We start from the raw sequence: 22269 nt of genomic DNA, 5'->3' as shown, positions 1-22269 counted from the left end.
GTAGAGTGCAGCGTGAGAGAGTGATGAACTCATCGGTTTGCCGCTTTTCTTTTCACTGTCCAGGGAAGGGACTACACCTGTAATTGTTACTTACCTGCAGCAGGGAAAAGCAGGGCTACTGCCCTGCCAGACATTAATATTCTGCAATCTCAAATCTGGCTGTACAAAAATTCAAATGCTTTGGCAGGTAAACAGTCTCAAGCTTCAGCAATGTACCCACATCTCATATTGCAGAGCACCATTCACAACTTTTTTCCTTTATTTTTACCTGGTGATTTCATCTAGTCTATTGTTTTCCCACTTCTTTTAACTGATCAAGCTGCACAGCCAAAATAGCAGATAGAGGTCTGAGACAAACCATTTAACACTGACAGGGATGCTTACAATTGTCAACTTTTATTCATTTATGTAAAAACCTTATCCCAAAAAGAAAATGTAAAAAACTGTTGCTGTATCTGCCTAGAAATTGTTACCTTTGGAGTTCAGATTTAATCTGTTAGCCAAGTTCATCTAAATCTGCTAGTCCATCTTACACTACCCTCCCGACAGGGTGACAATGCTGCTGTCCAAGGGTGGCTCCATTGCTCCTCTATAGAGTGAAGCTGGTCATAGATAGCAGGTGTGTTTTTGGCAGGATCATCAGATCGAAGTAAAGGGAAAATAGCCTAAAAAAAGAAAAATTATGCAAAAGATTGGTAAGCTAAACTAAACTATGTACAAATGTAGTTTTTGGGTTTACATATGCTTCAATATATTTTCTTTTCCGGTTGAATGTAATGTAATACCACATTATGGCCACTAGTGAGAGCTGAGAAGCTTAGAAAATTATATTTATTTATTATGCTCTTGAGCTCCATCTAATGGTCATAATGTGGTATTACAAAAAATACATACTGAGAACTTTTTTTTTTCTTGCCTCCATTTACATAGAACAAACCTTCCCATGGATTCGCAGAGCAAATGGGTCTAAGAACTATTTATAAATAGCCCCCGAAGTGTTTAAATCTGCAATTAAACTACCTCTCAGGCCTATACCACATCCAGTAATCCTTCTCAGAATGTCTTCTGAGATGAAAGCTGTTTGCCTGGGGTACTTTTTTAATCTGTCCACCTCTAGACATGTGAAGATAAATTCAGTGATAAAATATAGGGGTAAGGTGTGCTTAAATCTCTTTCTGTAAAGAGTAAGAAAGACATTTTCTTGTATTCCATTATCTGTATTATTATATGTTATTTGAGGCTTTGGGAGGCCTCTAAGACTTGACAGAGGTGACATACTGTATTACTCAATGAGCATTTATATCTGTACAGGGATGGATGAGTGACCCTGGACGCAAAGTGTCTGTAACATCTGACCCTGTATGGATGCAAACACTCAGATGTGCGAGTATGTGAGTACAGCCAAGCCTGTCATTTGTTTGTACTGGACACCTGTCACTCCCAAATTATGAATATACCTACTTTGCACACCATACCAGTATACCTCCTTAAACTGGATGCTGGAATGACTAGTGGATTGCACCGCAGCAATGCATAAGGAAAATATGCTCCAGAAGTTCATCTTTATTGACGTTTTTGGAGCATATTAGAGAAGAGTGCAAAGTCTCTGAATTGCACAGGGTTCCTTCATCAGGCAAATGTCGCTTTGCCTTATGAAGGAACCCGGTGCGGTTCCAAAAGGTTGCAATCTTTTCTGATATGCTGCAAGAACATACAGTAAATAAAGGTACACTTCTGAAGCAAGAGGTATGCTGATGACATGTATTCCTTATACTTTTCACTCCCAGGCACAGAATTATCAGCAGTTGTTGATGGGGTAAAGCCATTAACACCCATGTGAATGAGCTTTTAGAGATTAGAGTGCGTAGTCATTGTAAATAGGCTACAGGCAAATTTCAGAGAGATTATAGGTCCACTTATTAAGCAGAGTATGAAAGCTAGCCGGTTCTATTGTTGTATAGCAGAACCTTCAAACCAGAACAGGTACAAATAGCAGAAAAATCCTTCTAGAAATGGTACTCTAAAAGTACTCTAAAATGATTAGTCATGTTAGGACTGATTGTTACCATCAGGACTGGAGGGGCCCATTTGGTCACAGTTTATTTTCAGTGTATAAGTAGTACTCAGGTGCATTGAACATATGGGCACACTTCAGAAATGGTCCATGCCTTTTATGCCTTTAGGAAGTGACATAACATATTCACTGACTTCCCTCCTTGCTTGTAGAGTAGGTGGAAAGGACTATTGCCCCTGCACAACCAGTCACTGCTGCAGGGATTTCAGCATTTACATCTACATCAGAAAAGCTGTTATTTTATAGAATAAAAATGACTAGATACTTATTCTAAACACTGTGATTATTGAAGTATTTGCCCCAATATACCCTTTCAGGCCAGGCCTCTGGAGGGTACTCTGAGTGAGTGTGTTGGGAAGTCATGCTGAGTACCTACTTTCTAAGTCCATGAGTGTAAAGCCTTACAGCAATGCAATCCAGTGTAATTAGCTTTCCCATGGGCAAACAGCCTCCTACTCCTTCCCTTTAACTTTCTTCCGGTTATTAACTTGACCCAGAAATGTTGTCCTCTGAGCCAATACTGTTTTTGTAATGTACCAGTCTGGGGTTATTGCACAGTGAAGGTAGTGAAGAGACATAGTGAATGAGACCAGCAGTTTACTGGAGACAGCTAAGAGAACTGGAAAATAAAACCTAAAGTAATCAGCAGAAAGCAGAATATCCTGGAATGGGAAACATAGGAGAACATATGAAAAAATAAGCCATGCAAGCTCTAAAAAAAAAAGAAGAAATTGTAACTTTTAATAATCTACCATAAAGGCATTAATATTTAAATGCAAAACAATAGATTGAAGCTGAGGTTCCCACACACACACATACACACACATACACACACACACACACATTTTAATCAACATTTTTATTTACTTTTTCAATAAAATGTTTCCATTTAGTACATACCTTGCTTTAGACCTGGTCATGTCATTACTGGGTTTCTGGGCTTCTCTGTGCAATCCAGGCAGGTAATGGCTGTTTGGAGGGGGTGCTGTATATAGCTTCCTGGAAACATCACAGCAACCTGCCTCAGTACTCCTCCCAAGAGCCCTCAGTCCTGATACAAGCATAGGGCTGGCTTTTGGGGGGAGGCTGGATGGGGGTGGGGCAAGGCAGAGGCGGGAGGGGGCAGGGCGGGGGAAATGCCTCACCGAGAACGGACTCCACTGCATGTCACTGTTAGGAGTGCTCTGCTTGTGAGAACTCACAAACTAAAGGGAGTGACAAGTGATACAAAAAGCAGTATCTATGTAGGGATGAGTTAATGGAGAAGGTAAAAGTTGAGTTTTTAGATGGCAGGATAGGCTTCCCTGAAGAGATAAGTTTTCAGGGATTCCCTGAAGGCAGACAGAATAGGAGATAGCCAAACAGGTTGGGGTAGGGAAATCCAGAAGTTGGGAGAGGCTCTGGAGAAGTCCTGGAGGTGGGTGATATGTTGAGAGGAGGTTGGTCATGTAGGTCAGGGCAAAGTTGTGGATGGCTTTGTATGATGATGTTAATATTTTGAATTTTATTAGTTGAGGTAGCGAAAGCCAGTGGAGGGATTGGCAGAAAGGGGTGACAGACACTGTATGGTTGGTAAGGTAAATAATATGTCTGGCAGCATCATTTATTATAGACTGTAATGGGTGTGAAATAGGACTATGAGGAGGGAGTTGTGATGGTCAAGCAAAGCTAACAAGGGAGTGAATTAGTAGCATTGTGGTGTCATTGGTTAAGAAAGGGCATATTTAGGAGATGTAACAGATCTTAAGGCAGCAAGATTTGTTCAGTGAGTTGATGTGGGGCTGAAAAGAGAGGACAGAATCCAGGATTACACTTAGCACCCTGGCATGAGGGGAGGGACTCATTATAGTATTATTAATCTTCATGGAAAAGTTGGGGGAGGGGACACGAGAGGAAGAAATATATACCTTCAGTTTTAGAAAGACTAAATTTGGGGCGTTGGCGTGACATCCATACTAATATGGATAGAATAGAAGGGGTCTGCCAACGGAGTCTTGGGATACCCCTACGGAAAGAGGAAGATAAGAGGAGGAGAGTTGTAGGTTGAACTGAAGGCGTTCCCAGATAGGTAGGAGGACCAACAAAGATTATAGTCTCTGACATCAATCATTCAGAAGGTAAATGAAAGCCTTAGTGTAGTAAGTATAAAAGAAAAAGCTATTGAAGTCTATGGCAGAGGGATCTTGTTAGCAAATTCTGGTCACTTTTATGGCGAATAGGCAATCTACTGTAAAAAAAAGAATTGGTAATAGGGCTGCAACAACTAATCGACATAATCGATTATAATCGATTATTGAAAAAGTTGTCAACTTTTTCAATAATCGATTTTGAAAATAATCGTTAGCTGCAGCTCTAATTGGTAATGATGCCACTCTGGTTTCCCGTTAAAAAATTTAGATGACTGCAGTCTGGGAATCTGCAGGTCATTGTGATTAGAACAATAGAAATAACCCTCTGTGCTAGGAAACTCCAGAAACTTATAGAACAATAAAGTATTTTAGTGCAAAAAACACTCCAATATACTCCTGTGATGGACTACAATCTCACATTTAGTTTACTAATTTGTATTGAGTTTGTAGTCTGTCACAGGAGTGAGCTTCTAGTGGTGGATAATTTACAACACACACAGGGATCATGGGAAACAAAAGTGTCCACCCTCCAGAAGGAAGGACAGTGTCAGCGCCAATTCAGAAATGATTTGAGGATCTACAGCTGAGTGATACACAAATAAGATACATCTTTGTTAATAATTGCATGTATTTTTAAGGTTTAACTCCTGCGCTTAGTGTCACTTTAATTGGTTAAGGAGTATATTGTATGCCCTGAAAGGCCTTATCAGAATAGCACTAGCATTAACTGTCTGGCAGGTTGCTCTGTGACAGCTTTGTCACTGATTCATGGAGAATATTATGTCTAAACTTTTCTCATAGTTTGTAGAGCATTCACAGTGAGAGGCGACATTGAAGTAAACCAAATCCATAGAGCTATGGGTATATACTGTAAATCTATCTGCCTGCTGACTTAGTCAATCATACAGCAGCTAAACTGCACCACATGACTACAACCCTGTAATGAGATTTTCACTAGTGTCAGCTTATCGTTCTTATCGCTCCTTCTGGGGACTTCCTAGTAAACAGTCATGAAAAAGCATAATTTGTTGGTTGGTTAAGGTGTAGTATTTCTGTGAACTAACATTGTAAAGCCAACCCTTGTATGTTCCCTTAATGAAAAAAGGATACCTTGGGTACTCATTTACCTAATCTCCAGTCACGCTTACATTGTTACTTTTATAAAGGGTTTCAGCATCAATAAGGACCATTATGGTCAGAGGGATTTGGGCCCAAAACATTTGTGAAGTAACATATGGAAAGTGGTTTTTCTGGAAAGATATAAAAGTACTTTGCCAAAGGATATTGGTAAGGGATATTATTACACCCACTGGTTTGGGTTTTGCTCATTTTGACATGGCCTGTCCACAGCTTCATTCACATCCTCATAGCCTTGCTAGAGACAGTGATTCAATGTACCACAATTATGGGAAGAGAAGGGGAGCCCGCAGTAAGACATTGCATTCCATAAAGGAAAATCATAAAATGATTCATGGTGAACTACTCTGAGAAACTGGTTTTTGTTGCATGCATTTGCAAACACATATAAAGCTACAACATGTCACTGCACTGTGCCAAGGCAGTGTCAGTTCTGTAGGGTGTGATCCCTAATTCTAAACTGTCTGAACCCCCAACTTAGAACCTGTATCTAGCAATGATTTATTTGAGAGCAGGCTCATCCTGGAGGTAGCCCTGTACTACATAAAGGTACAGCAATACACCAGAAGCTAGACTAACTTATGGCAGCTATGGACCCCCCAGCATGTGTCTGCACCAAATCCAACAAAGCAAAAATATCAACAACTTGAATTAATTTATAACTAGCTCAGGAAAGGTAAGGACAATGCACAACACCATATTTCATAAGAACTCAAGCCAACTATCGGCACACTCTGGTACAAAACTATGCAGAACAGAGCTATTTTCCAGCAGCTCTATACAGTCCTGGACACCGCTGCAAAGTTACATGTTTGACCTGAGCATCAATGCAGAGTGAGTTTACATTGAACACCAATGCAACGTTTGTTTCACCACTGAGCACCGATGCAAAGTTAGCGTTTCCACTGAACACCAATACAAATGTAGTGTCTTCATTGTAATTCAGATAGTTATTGTACAATGAGCTGGAGATTGGAAAATTATTTTACGTGTTCCCCAAGTCTCAAATTTGTTTAAGGGGTAAAGGCTGAGAAAGTCTGTCTAAGGGATTGTGTACATAGGTGGTTGAGATACATTTTTTATGCCTTTGCAATGTACATATGATTGCTTTTATGCATTCACCAAGCTTTTGCCATGCTTTCACATTGACTTGGAATGTGAATGGAAGGAATAAAAGCAAAATGCGAAATTATCTTGAACTGACCTTACCTGATCTCATAAGATTATATAGACTTTCCCATAATAAAATCCATTCACCTTCACCACAGAAAATCTCAAAACTTGTTGCAGAGAATACAGTAGTCTGGATGGTTTTGCTAATTGCACTAGGCAGGATAAAACTGGGTGTGATTATCATTATAATAGTCCATTAGTACATGAGGATTTCGAGCAATTCATTTAGCTGCTCTTGCCTCTCTGTTTCAGCTTTATAATCAATCATTCTGAGTGATTAGTGAGTCTTGATGATTTATTTAGTCATTCCATGCAAGCAGCAGACTGAGAAGGTGATATTGAGTAAGTTTCGGCACCAAGCAACTTATACTGTGGTTATAAATCTGAGAATTGGTGTTCTATGATAGCTGAGGGTTGGGTGACATTGAAATGTGTAATATTATATTGAGTGTATATGATCAGAGCAATTGGATTACTCATGGTGCATCTTCTCAAAGCATCGTCCTTGCTTTAGAGGAGCCAGTTGATTCTGACTTCCAGACTCAATCGTGGTTAAATATAATAGAAATGGAAAGTTGGGAGGTTCTTACAGGTTTTACAGAAGAGTAGACACAAGTCTTAAAGAGACACTGTCAAGTTACAAATTTAGGGGAAGTTGAACGTGGCCTTTTCAACCCACTGATACTCACCTTGCCAGCTTTCACCCGCTGCTCCTTCTTCACCTGCCAACACTAGGGAATGTTAGTGCTATGGCATATGCCAGGGGGAGTGGAGAAATAACTCCTTATGTCATGTGACATTGCTTCACCTTAGTGATTGGCTGTTAGAGCCAAGCCACATCACATGCGAGAAGGTGACTTGCTCCCTCATACCAAAAACTACTGGGTGTTGTCACTGTTGTCACTGTCCCAGTGGGACAGAGGAAGGAGCAGCGGGGGAGCCCTGGCAAGGTCAGTATCAGTGAGTTGGGAGGGCCACTTTGCAGATACATTGTCACCTTCCTCTAAATTAGTAACTTGATAGTGACAGTATCAGTGAGTCGAGGTGGGTTGCCTTTCCTAAGACTCCAGGCAGATATAAAAGACACAAATGTATCCAGCTCTGTATTCATTAAAACATCCTTAAGTGTGTGTTTTTTTTTAATGCAAGCAGTGTAAGTACTTGAATTTGGCTTGGTAGTCCACTGTACAGCAAAGCTTATACAAAGGAAGGGCTAAACAGCACAAGGAATCAACCAATTGTGCTGCAGTCCAAATGGCATGCTCATAGAAGGAGGAGCAGAAAGATGAGAACCTCAGTGTTCTGCTTCTCCTTTTACTCTCCAGTCACAAGGTGGGTGGGGAATTGAAGGAGATCTATAAATGTTACTAGACTGCAGCAGAGAAACTTCAGGTCTTTTAACCTGCCAGACAGGGCTGTGCAGTATGGCAGAGCTGTGTAACTACAAGTTCTTTGGCAGTAAAACAGCTCTCCATATGGATTTTTATCTGTGTATTAGCTATTTGCCTATTGCCTAGTTCAGCTTTCATATAATTCTAATAAAACCCAGTGCTATAAATAATAAACCAACACCCTCCTGCCTTCAAGTATACAGTATATTCTGGTTTACATGTTTGCAGTGATAAATATGTAACAGGTCAACTAGGGCTGCTTTGGAGACACTAGAGTCTAAAATCAGACATAAAAATAATAATATTTCTTCATATTTAGTTGTTTTCTATCATTTCTTTAGAAATCAATTTTTTTCTATAGCCTTATTCACAGTGTCAAAGATTTCTTTAATTACTTCTGAACTTAAAGTGGTTGAATATAAGATCAATTAAGATTAATTTGTTTTTTTTCAACTGATGCTTTGATTTTGAAACGGAACAGGAAATTATGTATTTATTTTTTGTTGTTTGAAAAGATTTGAATAGAAACCAATTACAGTACTTCAAAAGCACAATCCTAGGAAGACCAAGCTGCGCTTTGTTGGTCTCTACTAATTCTCTGCAACAAAAACTAATACATGACTGTGCAAACTTGTAAAGAACAAATTGTTCCACATAACTAAGTTTTATCTTGCATGATTGTGGGGTATTAGTATAAATAAAAAAGGAGCAGGGAAACGCAAGCAAACCAAAATTATTTCCAAACCAATGAAATATAGTGATCTCATTCCCCTCAATGTCTTCTTGAGAGTAGGAACTTTTGGGAGGAGGATATCATTAATCTGCTGCTTGTAGAACCTTTCTGCAGAAGCCTGATGAAATCATTCTCATTCCTTAATCTTACCTCCACTGGTGATCATCCATAACATAACTCTGTTGAAGCCCATAAGAGTTGGCACCTGGATCAGCATCAGAGAGCTGAACTGTATGAGAATAAGACAAAAAAACTTAAGGGCCCAATCACACCGATTGCGGTGTGTTTCAGAGCGGCAGCTGCTGGAACGCACAGCAATCGGTCACAAAACCTCCCCCTTCGTTCTGAGGCGAGAGGGGGTGTGGTGTGCATTGAAGTAAATGGAACCGCAGCCACGCCCCCCCCGCCCACAGTGCGATCGGATGCGTGGCAAAACATAGCCAGCTGCATAGTCCACTGCAAATACAAAAAATGCTGTATGCTCTAGTGTTTGCATTCGCAGTGGACCGGAACGCAGGCAATATTTTGCCACATGTCCAATCGCGCTGTTGGGGGGAGGGGGGATTGTGGCTGCGGTGCCATTGACTGCAATGTACCGCCACACCCCCTCCCACCCCAGAACGAAGGGGGAAGTTGTGTGAGTGATTGCTGTGCGTTCCAGCAGCTGCAGCTCTGGAACGCACCACAATTGGTGTGAATAGGCCCTAAAGGAAAATTATGGGGAGAGTGAAATACACTCAACCCCTAATTCAAGCCGACCTGTGACACTGAAGCTGTCACAGGTCGGCTCTATTGATTGGAAAGTCAGCAAACACATACTGTCAATCACTGACTTTCTGATCCTCTCCCTGCAGAGAGTGGTGACTTTTAGTCACTGCTCCCCGCAGGAATTCCTCCTCCCTCTTCTAGAAAGGCAGAGCCAGCTGTTAATCAGCCAGTGGAGTGGATCTCGACAATATTGTTGGGTACCCTCCCTGGCTGCGGAGCAGCTCTGCGCTATCAGCATATAGCGTGCAATAGCCCGCTATATACTGAGTTTTGGGTCACCGGAGGACATTAGTATATGTCTTCCTGTGACCCCGAAGAGAACTATGACCAAAAAAGGTTAGGCCATAGTTCTGGAAATGGAAATGCAAGGTATGCTTATATGCATAGCCCCCATTCCAAAATTAGAACACACTGGTTAAAAGCCATTATTATATTAAAAAAAGAATTTAAAGAAAAATTTAACAAATCTTTACCTTAAACACCCAACACTGCTGGACTTACCTAGATGAGTGTGATCTCTCACAAACATAGGAGAATTGTGAAAAATACTACATCCCTATGTATATGTATATAATATATATATATTACCTCCCTTGTGGACGAAACAGCGGCCAGAAGCAATTATACCCCAGACCTTGTACCTGGTACAGGAGCGGTCTTCCCGGATACCAGCAGCAGGATCACGCAGCCCTAAGCCATTGGAACGGGCACAGCGTAACAACACCCCAGGGCACAGATGGGATGGACAGTGAGAGGTTAACTCCCACAGGTAGGCAAACGGCTCCAATCCTGCAGAAAGAGGAAAAAATTATATATATATATACAGTATATTGTGATATTTACAATACTAATTGTGTACATTTTAAAGTTAATATCCAGGCCCCTTAATTTTGTTAGTAATAAAAATACAAAATGTTTTATATATTCTGAATCTTCAAAAGATAACAAAAATCATTATGGAGCACCACCTAGCCAACCCAGAGAAATCTTCTTATAAGGGAATGCCTCAAAGGGATGTTACTATTGTATTCTAATATGTATAGCACTGCTATATGTACAAGGGCATTTGGTGCCCACAAAGGGGATGTGTCGCCTTTCCCGATGTGTTTTATTGTATTCTTGTAAAGTCGCTTCTGTGTTGCATCTCATGCCAATCAGAACCACCAGTCCCAATCAGATAAGGCCCAGAGGTCTAAACAATTCTGTTAACTGGTAGGTGTGCTGGCTCAATATAGGCTGGGTTATGGTATTCTTGTAAAGCCCTTCCATGTAAAAATGACATTTACCCAGAAGTCCTTTTTTTCCTTCGGAGAGGAATATATATACAAGATGATCTTTACTGAACTTTTAGTATTAGTGTTAACTATTTATATTCCAAAGTGATGTATCAGTTTAAAGCCACTGGACCGAAACAGTTACAGCAATGGCAGGAAATGGTTAGCAGAGTCCTAGGTACCCAGAGAAAAATAATTAAACAGTTTCATCCATGACTGTAGTAGATAAGATAAGCATGTAATACAAAGGGTTGAAATACATTCACTGCAGCTTGGCTATATGGATGAAGAAAATGACTCAGGCGCAGATCATTAATCATTTTATCAAGGCCACTTTCTGCATTATGCTGTGATTATAGCCAAGAAGAAATCTACATTCTTTGCACTTTTTGTAAGCTAAAGGGAGACAGGGATAAACCTGGAGTGCAGAGTCAGTGATAGATGGTGTATCGTCTGGATGGAGAATAGATGGGCCACAAGAACAGTCAGGCTCAGCAGGTAACAGTGACATGTCATCAAAGGAGAAAGAATAATAAAAGAGTACACTACATGTGAAAGTAGAAAAATAAAAAGACTGAATGTGGCAATGAAGTTGGCATGCAGATAGGAGATAGAAACTTCAAAATAGTGTTCATATCCACTCCTAGTTGTTCTCGGTGAGTGACCTGCCCATATAGTCAATAAAATAACAGTGGACTAAGCAGCGGTCATGGTTTTTCTCTGAAGAATGTGGATGTGACCCACACAGCAGTTCTACCCAATTGACACAGTTGTTGTATATTGCAGGCGAACAGTGAAGTGTCTATTTCTTATTGCACTGAATAATAACATAGAGTTTCCAAGGGGCTAAAAATCCTTTGTAACAATGATCTCCTACGACATTTAGCAGTGCTCTGTATTGCTATTGACAGTGGACTATACATGGCTTATATATGGTGCTTGAATTACTAGCTTCACTTGGCAAAAAAATAGCTTCTGTAAAGCATCCCTTCTCAGCAAAGTCCCCCTAGCTATAATAGAACATCATCATCATCGTCATTTTTTAATGTTTGATTTTGAAGGGAGTTGCAGAGACAATGGGCTAACTCAGACTACGCCTTACCTGGCAGGAGACTCAACTCCTCCCATGGGGCTAAAATGCATTTCTAAGCAATCTGAGAGTTATCACTCGGATGTGTTCTGGGACTGCCCTGGGGTCTTCTAACAGTCAGATATGTAATGAATCCAGTGGAATTTCACAGAAAGACATCCTTAAAATAACCCCAGACCACTTCACCACAACTGTCAAGGAAGCAAATCATCCTTATCCATTCTTGTTTTTACAAATAAGTGCCAAAACTGAAGAGTGGCAAAGCCTCCATTAACAGATTATTAGTATATTGGCGGGGGAATATCCCAGCACAGGTTACTCTAGTTTTAGGGAGTAGATTAACAGGTAACATTTGGTTGGTGTTGGGTTCATGAGTAAGGGGGTTCATTGTAAAGGTAAGGCTAAGGATAGGGTAAAGTGTTAGTAGGTTGCGTGTTAATATTTCAATTTAAATGTGAGAAGTTTTAAGGGTTAGTTTAAATGTTGAGGGCTCATGTTCAGGGTCATGTTAATGGTTAGGTTTTTAAAACTAGGGGGCAAATTAAAGGTATACCAAACACAAGATTTAAATCTTGAAAGTGCATTCAAGTACCCTAACTATTAACAAAAATGTATCTTATTTGTGTATCACTCAGCTGTAGATCCTCAAATCATCTCTGAATTTGTGCTGACACTGTCCTTCCTTCTGGAGGGAGACTACTTTTGTTGCCCATGGTCCTTGTATGTGTTGTAAAGTAGCCACTGCTCCAAGCTCGCTCCCCTGATGGACTATAACTTTAATACAAATGTGCTTACTAAACATGAGATTGTAGTCCATCATGCGAGTGAGCTACTTTACAACACACAGAGAGATCATGGGGAAGGAAGGACAGTGTCAGCACAAATTCAGAGATGATTTGAGGATCTACAGCTGAGTGATACACAAATAAGATACATTTTTGTTATTAGTTAAGGTACTTGAATGCATTTTTAAGATTTAACTCCTGAGTTTAGTGTCACTTTAATGATATATAGGAGCTATGAGGTAATTTTTGAGGACTCATTCACACGGACATTCAAAACGCTGCGTGAAGACGTGGACAGTTTTGTATGCATCTTGAATGCATTTTTAAAATGTAACCCCTGAGCTACTGTCACTTTAAGGCGGACATTCAGGCAACAGCTAAAAAATATTGAAATACATATATGTTTACTGTATTAACTGTAATTTTGGTCAAGACTCCACCATTAAATGGACAGAGCTACTATTTTCTGCATTTCATTCCCATAACCTCTGGTGGTGTTAAAGCCTTAAATATGTACGTCCAAATTCTGACTGATCCCTGGGTCATATGCAAACTCTCCTCCAATGCATGATATCTAGACTTTCTCAGAGTAGCTGCAACTCTGCTCTAAGACAAATAATACTTATAACCATGAAATTACCATAATTATGGTAAAATGTCTCTAAATCACCTTTGGGCATATTTCTTTAAGTCCAAAGTCCTACTTTGAAGGGAAGTCACAATTGTCTCATGGGCAACAAGTGCACCAGGTGTGTGGCTGCTAAATATAAATCCAGCTGAGTGGACTACTACTACTACCAATTTGTGCAGACTGATGGAAGGGATATACGTTATCTACATTTGTATTAAAATGTTAGAAGCAGCTGTATATAATCTGTAAACAATTCTATCATATATTTTGTTTTTTTTCATAGGATGGAGTTTCAGCATGGGATCAGCCTATCAGTTCCACAGCTGGAGGGTTTTTGTCATTGTGTGTGCCCTTCCTTGTGTATCTACTGTCGTGGCCCTCACATTTATGCCTGAAAGTCCACGTTTCCTCTTAGAGGTGAGCATGAATACTGCATGTTGGGTCTCCTCTAAACTTTCTGTTCAAAAATAAAAATGTATACAGTATATGAGGTGAAAGTTAGGAATGCTTAATGTGGCGCTAAACTCAGGAATTAAACCTAAGAAAATGCATTAAAGTACCTTAACTATTAACAAAAATGTATCTTATTTGTGTATCACTTGGCTGTAGATTCTCAAATCATCTTTGAATTGGTACTGACTCTCTTTTCTTCTGAAGGGTGGCTATGTCTGTTCCCCATGAGTGTGTTGTAAAGTAGCCACCGCTCCAAGCTCACTCCCGTGATGGACTACAGTCTCACGTTTGATTGGAGTCCATCATGAGAACGAGCTTGGAGCGGTGGCTACTTTACAACGCACACAGGGACCATGGGGAAGAAAAGTAGCCACCCTCCGGAAGGAAAGACAGTGTCAGCATGAATTCAGAGATGATTTGAGGCTCTCGAGCTGAGTGATACACAAATAAGGTACTTTTTTGTTAATAGTAAGAGTACTTGGAACTTTGAATGACATTTACTTCTTTTACCTGCATGTGTCAGAGCACCGAAATGTACCCTGAAAAAGCAGTACTTTATCATCAGTGGCACTTTTACACGTGTAGTGCGATGTAGTAAAATCTTAGTGCTTGCAGCATTTTTACTATTATGTGTTGAGATAGGTGGCTATACTATTCTACAAACACATTATAGCTCATGTGTTTTTGGTTCTGATTTTATTTGCATTGATAGATTGGAAAACACGATGAAGCCTGGATGATCCTGAAACAGATTCACGACACAAATATGAGAGCCCGTGGACAACCAGAGAAAGTCTTTACTGTAAGTCCATTAACTGTCTATATGCTCAGTTTTTGCAAGGTTTGCTTTATAAACTATTTTCAGCAAATGAGTTTATTCATGGAAGCTTAAAGATAAAATGCTCAATCTGTGGATCCTTTCTGGTAAATTATGATTCTCCGATTCTGCTATTCACTAAGGTTCAAGCAAATAATGAATCCTGGAAAATGAAACCCTAAAATTCGATTGGCCCAATCTGTCTGATTTACAAATCACTTTGTTTAGAATAAGATGTGTGTTTTCTTTATGAACAAAAAGAAGACATTCAAAAATATGTCAAAGACAACTCTGTTAACTAATAATCATTGTAAAATCAGACACATAGGTAAGAGGACTGCGAACAACTTTAGTATTTTATACTGTTATGCACACTAAGGTGCTGCGAGGTAGTATGTGGGGGTCAGAAGGTGCAGTAACTGTCGGTTTTTTAACTGACTTTCAAGATAAAGTCGTACTTTGGCAATGTAAGTAGTGCTAAATAAGAGGACAAATAAGCAAGTCTTTGATAAGTAATTATGTGCAGGGGGTTGATTTTATAAAGGCGAATGGGCTGTTCACTTTGAAAGGAAATTTGCACATTGCAGGGGAAGTTTCCCCTTAGCTTGGTAAATGTGGTGAAATTTAACTTTGCAATTTTGCTTGCACATGATGGGACAATGGAAGTCTGCAGAGCTTCACCTCATTCACTAAACTAAGCGGAACTTAGTGCAAATTCCCTTGAAAAGTGAACAGCTTATTTGTCTTTAGTAAATCAACCCCTAGGATATATCATGACTAATTATGTGTGGAAGTATTACACCATTAATTAAAACAAATTAAACCTGCACCTGTCCTGACTCATATTAACCTAAAATGATCTCATATAGGAATTATCCATGTAATGAAGAGCACAGCAGATAAATAAAGGAGAAGGAATCTACATGACACCTCTTCAGGAACAGCTGCATTAATAACTTGATAAAATAATGGCTGTTGCTTATCTAATGTGATGTTGGCATGTAGTTGATTAGCATGCCTACCATCTTATTCAGAGAAGAAACAGCTCTGTAAAAAAAATAACTGCTCACTGTCAGGAGAAAAAAACTCTTAAGAACTGTGATGGCCACCTAATTATTACTTGGTCAACCAAGGCCAATATTGATCTGTTTATTAACACTGGCTTTGTGAGGTTTCTGGGAAGTATAAAGCTGCTGTAGATAATGCAGCAAGATGAGTCTGAACAAATGGCAACACAGTCCGGAACACTGGGGATGATTATAGGACAATATGAACTGCTTTTATGAGCTGAAGTTACTTTCTTACAAATTGCAGAAACATAAGCTTCTCAAGGGCAATGGTGATGAATGAATGCTCACTAATGCATGCCGTTCTCCTCTCTAGTTTACTGGTCCACAACCTCATATGTAACTATACAGTATGAGTATGAAGACTATCACAGTGCAGTTTTCAATATACCATTTGGGCATGCTTGCTTCCCTGTAGGTAACATTGAGGATAATCTAACTCCAGTGTGACTTGATGTTCATTACAGTAAACCTGCAATTAGAAGAATACATAGGCTTCTATTGGTAACTTTTGTCTTCTAAAAATACTACAGCACTCTTAGTACTGATCTTCAATACATGTAACTAAATATTGTTCTTCAGCTAACAAATAGCTACATTGTGAATGTCCTAAGCCTGCTTACTTGGCAATAAGGTCCTGGGCACATTTATCTCAGGGTGTCATTCTCATGTCTCAAGATGTACAAAAGATGGGCACCAGTGTATTGAGAACAGAAGGGTGGAAGCATAGGATACTTGAAGGTTTCTACATAGAAATCAGTATCTGGTCTTCTGCATATCTTTCTAAACGTTATGGGCCCCTCTCTCACATGGGTATGCTGACTGAACACCTAACCTTAGAATTGTGGCTCCTTGACAAATGAGGTTCTAGTGGTATGTCAGTATTTATATTTTAAGGAAGGACAGCATAGAAAGGTTTCTGTGCTAACTTTTCACCACTTGTTCAATGCCACAGGCAGCCTTCTTTCTTTCTTGTACCATTAGTCTTCGCTTCTCGATCATCAGTAGGTGGAGAGTCTGACAGGGCCTATGGGAGAGGAAGCTACCACTTAGTGATCCGTCATCTAGCCTGAGTCTAGAGAAGGAACACCAGAGGGCACCAGGATTACTCAGATCAAATGCCACATTGCTGCCTCCTCTCCCTGGCACTGTCAGGCTCTTTGCCTCCACCTTCAGATAGCCCCAGAAAGTGTGGAGTATGCAAGCTGCATTTGATCTGAGTGCACTAAGCAGTGGCCACGTTGGGACGATTGCTCCACATTCAGAACACACATGCAGCAAATTAAGTCCTAACTCCATGCTTATTCTTGGCCAGTGAAGTGTTTAAACCACTAACATACTGTATCTTAGTTATACAGTTTCCATGGTTAATCAGATTCAGTAATTTACTTACCTGCATTTATTCAGCCATATAACATACATAATTCATAGGTGGCAGCCAGTGGCATTTTCAAAATGCAGTGGGCCTATGTGCAAGATCATAACTTTCCACATTCCAGCCATCTATATGTGTACATTCTTTTAAAACTCCCAATACAAAAAATAATTTTCATTGATAAAGCAGCGCACTTAGCATGCCGCTCTGAATGGTGGATGTGACCAGATTGCACTAGCAACCAACAATGGGAGGGAAATGGCGAAAACACAGGCAGATGGCATCCCCTGCTGACCTGGCCATATCCCCCCTTGTGTGCAGTCAGTAAGTGTGCAGTGGGCCCCATGCCACCTCTGGGCCCATGTTCACCGCACACTGCACACATTGATGATACTGCCACTTTATTCCGTTCCCCTGACCAAAATGAACAGTTAACCCTTGCAGTGCTTGGGTAGTTCACTGCAAGAGTTAACTTTACAAATTCTGGAGATCTGCTTTAAAGTTCCCAAACACAATTATCAAATTGTATCATTTTTGGGGTTATTACTTGTATTTTCCCTTGTACTGTAAGAAGTTGCCTGCCTTACTTGTATTGTTGAGGCAGGATAGAGCACCTACCTATATTTGGAGTATTTTTTCATGATCCATAAGGTCACCATCATCTGGATTGTACTCACTTGTCCATACCAACGTAAGGATTGGAACACCCAATATTGAACCAAAGTCAGAGTAGGCTAACTTCTCTTTAAAGGGTATGTAAACCATAACAATTAACGTCTCTCATTTGATCACTGTTAGTGTGTTATATATTCCATTGAAAGTGTTATGTTATATCCATTATAGTGGATAACTTCTGCTGCCCACTGTGTGTGCTGCAGTTATCAGTTATATTGTTCTCTGGTATCTCTGAGGTCTACAGATCCCCTGCCCACTATGTTATGAGGAAGAGGAGAGGCGTGGGTTAATGCAGTCCTATCTTAAGGTGCCAAAGCTGCTTCTCTGTAGATACAGTACAGCTAATGAGCGTTGTCAGCCTAGGACAGGAAATGGCAGGATAATCAGGTAATAATAAAGGGCAAAAAGCCTGAAAAAGAAAATAATGCAGCCACCACATCTAAGAATTAGTAAGCTGCGAAATCAAATACATTTAATTAAACATGTAATTGTTATTTGGTTTAGATACACTTTGATTATATGGCTAATTTTATACAGTATGCTCAATTAACAAAGATAACATGCCAGGATCAGAAAACATATTATTTTTAAAAAATGACAGCCATTTTTATTTCGGTCCAACAAGACGTAAAAATTACAGTCATGAGGTTGAAAATAAAGTGTTTTAGGCGTGTGTAAAGCTTTGTGAATTGAGCCTAAGGCCCTAGTGTGTAATTTAATTTAAGATCCATATACTGTGTTTTTGCTGTATACAACATGTGCCATATTTTTTATTTTAGGTTCACAGAATCAAGACTCCCAAGCAAATAGATGAACTGATTGAAATTGAGACAGACACAGGGACTTGGTACAGAAGAGGCTTTGTCAGGATTCGCACAGAGCTGTATAGCGTAAGGGATTTCTCATATTTGTTAATACTTCATAAATCTGCATATGTACATGACCTTTAGATATTTGTGTATATGTTTATATCCTGTCTGTATAAGACAACTGAAGGCATAAGATTTTTATCCCTATCTAGTTAATATCTTTGTGCTTAAGATATTACTTGTTCAAAGTCTACCTGTCATAAATTACCTTTATTAAAGCACACAAAACTAGCTATGCTTCCTCCGCATTAATGGTGGAGTACAGCTTCTCTCCTCCCTGCTGGGCGCGTGCAGCTGGATCGGCTGTGTCTGATCCCCGCTGCCTCTGCCGACACAGGCAGGGGAGAGTGCTCGGAGGGGGCACAGACAGATGCTGGCAGCCGGCACCCAGCGGGGTGGATGCATCATGACATTACCGCTAGCTCCGCTCAACTGTTTCATTTGTCCGGCACCAGTCAGAGTCTTCCCGCAGGTCCCAGACAACGCCACAGTCAGCTCCACCCAGTTGTTGTCATTTAATGACTGCCCAGTGTCCTCAAATAGCCTGAGGACGCTGGTCTGTCATTGAAAGACAACAACTGGGCGGAGCCAGACGTGACATCACCATTAGCTCCGCTCAACTGTTTACATTTGTCTGGCACTTAGCCTAGGCAGACCATTCTCCCCATTTCAGCTTTGACTACGGCTCAGCCGAACCGAAGCATATGCGCTTGGCTCAGCTGAGCCGTTCGACTGCCTTCAGCTGCTGTACGGGCTATTGCGAATAGCCCGTACAGCAGCCCTTCAGTTCCGAAACGGCTTCGGCAACCAAAGTGAGCCGAAGGATTAGCCGATGCTTCGGCTTAATCCTTCAGCTCCTTAGTGAATAACCCTCTTTGTTCTCTGTAGCTCTGTGTTTGGATATGTACAGTAGTTGAAAATCTGTGATTCTCAGATATGAATCTCCTTGAAAGATGAAAAGGCAAACCACAGCATTAGGTAGCATAAGCAGAAAAAACTTGCAAATAATACAAATCCATTTAACTTTTGACACACAAAGCAGATGGCAATCTGAACACAGTGCAGATTTGTGTGCACATTATACGAATGAGCTTGCATTTTGGCAAGATCACTTATTTGATAGCGATGGATGACTTCAGCGCTATTTGCAGTGAAACATTTACTGTATGCACGCTAAAGCATTTAGTCAGTCTGTAAAGAGCACATGTAGTTTTGAAAGGAATGTTGGAAAGAAGTATGGTACGGAAGATGCTATTCTTCTTTCCATTTTGGCATGAAGGTTTTAATGTATTTTTAAAATTAAAGAGTAATTGCACTTTTGTTGAGAAAAATCCTCAATACCTTTTGGGTTTTCTGTGCACATTATTATGATTTTAACAAACATTGTTGCAGTGTCCTACCTGTTTCTGTCCTGAAGAAATAGGGTTAATTATAACTGGTTTGTGGACTTTCTGTGTTGTAATGAGGAAAGTTGCAATGTCGTTTTCTCCGTGTTTTTGTCATTGCCTCCATTTTATCACAATTGCCTATAAGATTGCTCATTTGTACTTCATTTTGTCAGGATTGCCTTTTTGGTGCCTATGTATTTTCAATTCACTGCTGTTTAGAGGATCAAGTTACTATAGGATACTGAATCACCTGCTCGCCTGTCTCTATTTTTTTTATTTTACTATATTGATTATATATATCATTTCAGATAAAGAAGATTGCCATTATTCATATAATTAATTTAGGAGTATTTTTTATAAAGCAGCAAATGTGACATCCACCAAATAGTCACTGCAAATTAATTAGTAACTGTTATTTAAAACACATGCACCACAAAGGTACACTTTCAGTGAATGTTTGGGGAATGTTTCAGTTGGTGAGGGTGCTCTCCGCACACCTTACAACAATCCCGGCCAGTAAGAACGATGGTGCTTGCAGTAACGACCATGGATGGCACCGTGCAAAATACGAAATAAAAACGACAGGTCACCAGCACTCAGATAATTTAAATAGGTATGTCCTTTTTAAAAAGGACATACCTATTTAAATTATCTGAGTGCTGGTGACCTGTCGTTTTTGTTTGGGGAATGTCACATTCACTGCTTTATACCTATCATCATTTTACTGAAAATTATTTCTTTATATATATAAAGAGGAACTTTACCCATATCTTTAAAATAACAACAAACACACCTTTAGAAATGTTTAGTAATGACAATCTACAAACACATATTTCTAGATAACTGCCGGCTTTTTATTTTTTGCATACCTTACTTTTTTTTCCCCCCCAGTCTGCATCTTAACTAAGGGCAGGTTACTTGATCTCCCTTTACTTCCTGGCACATGTGACTAGGACATGTGACAATGCACATCATCTCAGGGGAATAACATGTCTTTCCCTGAGATCTCATGAGATTACAGATGAAATTTCCCAGCAATGCTCTGCTGAAGTAACCTTCCCAGAATGCACTGGTAGGGCACAATTAAATAACTTGTGCCAAAGAGGACCAGGAAGTGGAGAAAAGGAAATTGTAAGTAAAATAAAAATATGCTTGTTTAGTTAATGAATGTAAGGCAATTTCATATCAGCATGCAGAGTTGTATGCCGATGTGATTTTTAGTCAAAGGGTTCACTTTAAAAAAAAATACAGTAAACTCCCCATTATTCGGCATTCATGGCGATTGGTAGACTCTGGATAAATGTAGTTTCTGGTTGGTTGAGAGTTACTATTAAAAATAGGTCTAACTAATGCCATACACCATATTATACCATATCATAACATAAACTCTGTATTGACTTCATATTAATATTGAAATGCAGTGATCAAAAGCAAATTAAGACAAATAGACACATTTAAGACAAATAGTCACACAATTATTTCCAGGATAATATATGCCGCAGATCAGCAAAACAGTGAGTACACTGGATTTTTTTTTCTGGTTATAAGAGAGTTCTGGTTAGTTGAATACCAGATAAGATGAGAGTTTAATGTTTAATGAGTATAACATTTTAATATACTAGGCAGAGCCATGGAAATAATTCCGTTATGCCCCCTTTGGCCAAGTGTATCTCCAGAACCGCTGGTGTACAGCACAGATGCAGTCTACATTTAGAGTCATTTATTCTAGCTTGCATACTGCCATCTGTGGTTACTGGACCCTTCTGTTTTCAGCAGGCTTTAGATGAACGTTTGCTTGGTTGGGAGTTTTTATTGGCCAATTTCCCTCTGAGCTGTCTACTGTAGATATCCTAGTTGTGTACCCCTACAGACAAACTCCACATCTCAGAGTCATGCGTTTCATTCCTATCACTGATGAGGGAAAATTACTTTTTGTGACTATTTGATGTAACATTATATTTGCTTTGAAATCTTTAACCAATCTCTAATACTAGGGATGTCCCGATACCACTTTTTCAAGACCAAGTACAAGTACTTCCCCTCAAGTACTTGCCGATACTTTAAATGATCCATAGTACAACTACATGTTATGCATGTTAGCAGGGGAGAATTGTAAATCTATTGCTGTAATGTAGTGGAGGTGTGTGCTGTATATATGTACTACATACATCCAGTACACTACAGCAATAGATTTACAGCCAGCCCTGCCCCAGCTTCCCCCACTCACAGTTTCAATCCGATCCCTGTTGCCGAGGATGTGAGGAAAAGCATTCAACACCTCGGAAGGTACAGAGAAAAAAAAACAGGGCAAGCATTGGCGCTATGCATCGGGGCATTTTGATAAGTACAAGTAGTTGTCAAAATGCCCTGTATCGGTCCCGATACTAATGCTAGCTTCGGTATCGGGACATCCCTATCTAATACAATATATATATACATA

At 39.8% G+C, this 22269-nt stretch overlaps 1 protein-coding gene across 1 annotated transcript in view; it reads left to right on the top strand.

Annotated features, from left to right (window-relative positions):
- The window catches only part of SV2C (synaptic vesicle glycoprotein 2C), a 146588-nt gene that overhangs the window by 109772 nt on the left and 14547 nt on the right, over positions 1–22269 (top strand). The window contains exons 5-7 of the mRNA XM_018566623.1: positions 13469–13602; positions 14351–14440; positions 18352–18462. Of these exons, the coding sequence (XP_018422125.1) occupies positions 13469–13602; positions 14351–14440; positions 18352–18462 (335 nt within the window). The remainder of the gene's footprint in view (positions 1–13468; positions 13603–14350; positions 14441–18351; positions 18463–22269) is intronic.

The sequence above is a fragment of the Nanorana parkeri genome, unplaced genomic scaffold, assembly GCF_000935625.1.
Source record: "Nanorana parkeri isolate BGI_ZX_2015 unplaced genomic scaffold, ASM93562v1 scaffold964, whole genome shotgun sequence".
Taxonomy (NCBI): Eukaryota; Metazoa; Chordata; class Amphibia; order Anura; family Dicroglossidae; genus Nanorana; species Nanorana parkeri.
Note: the sequence above shows the minus strand (reverse complement) of the source record. Positions and strands in the feature narration are given on the sequence as shown.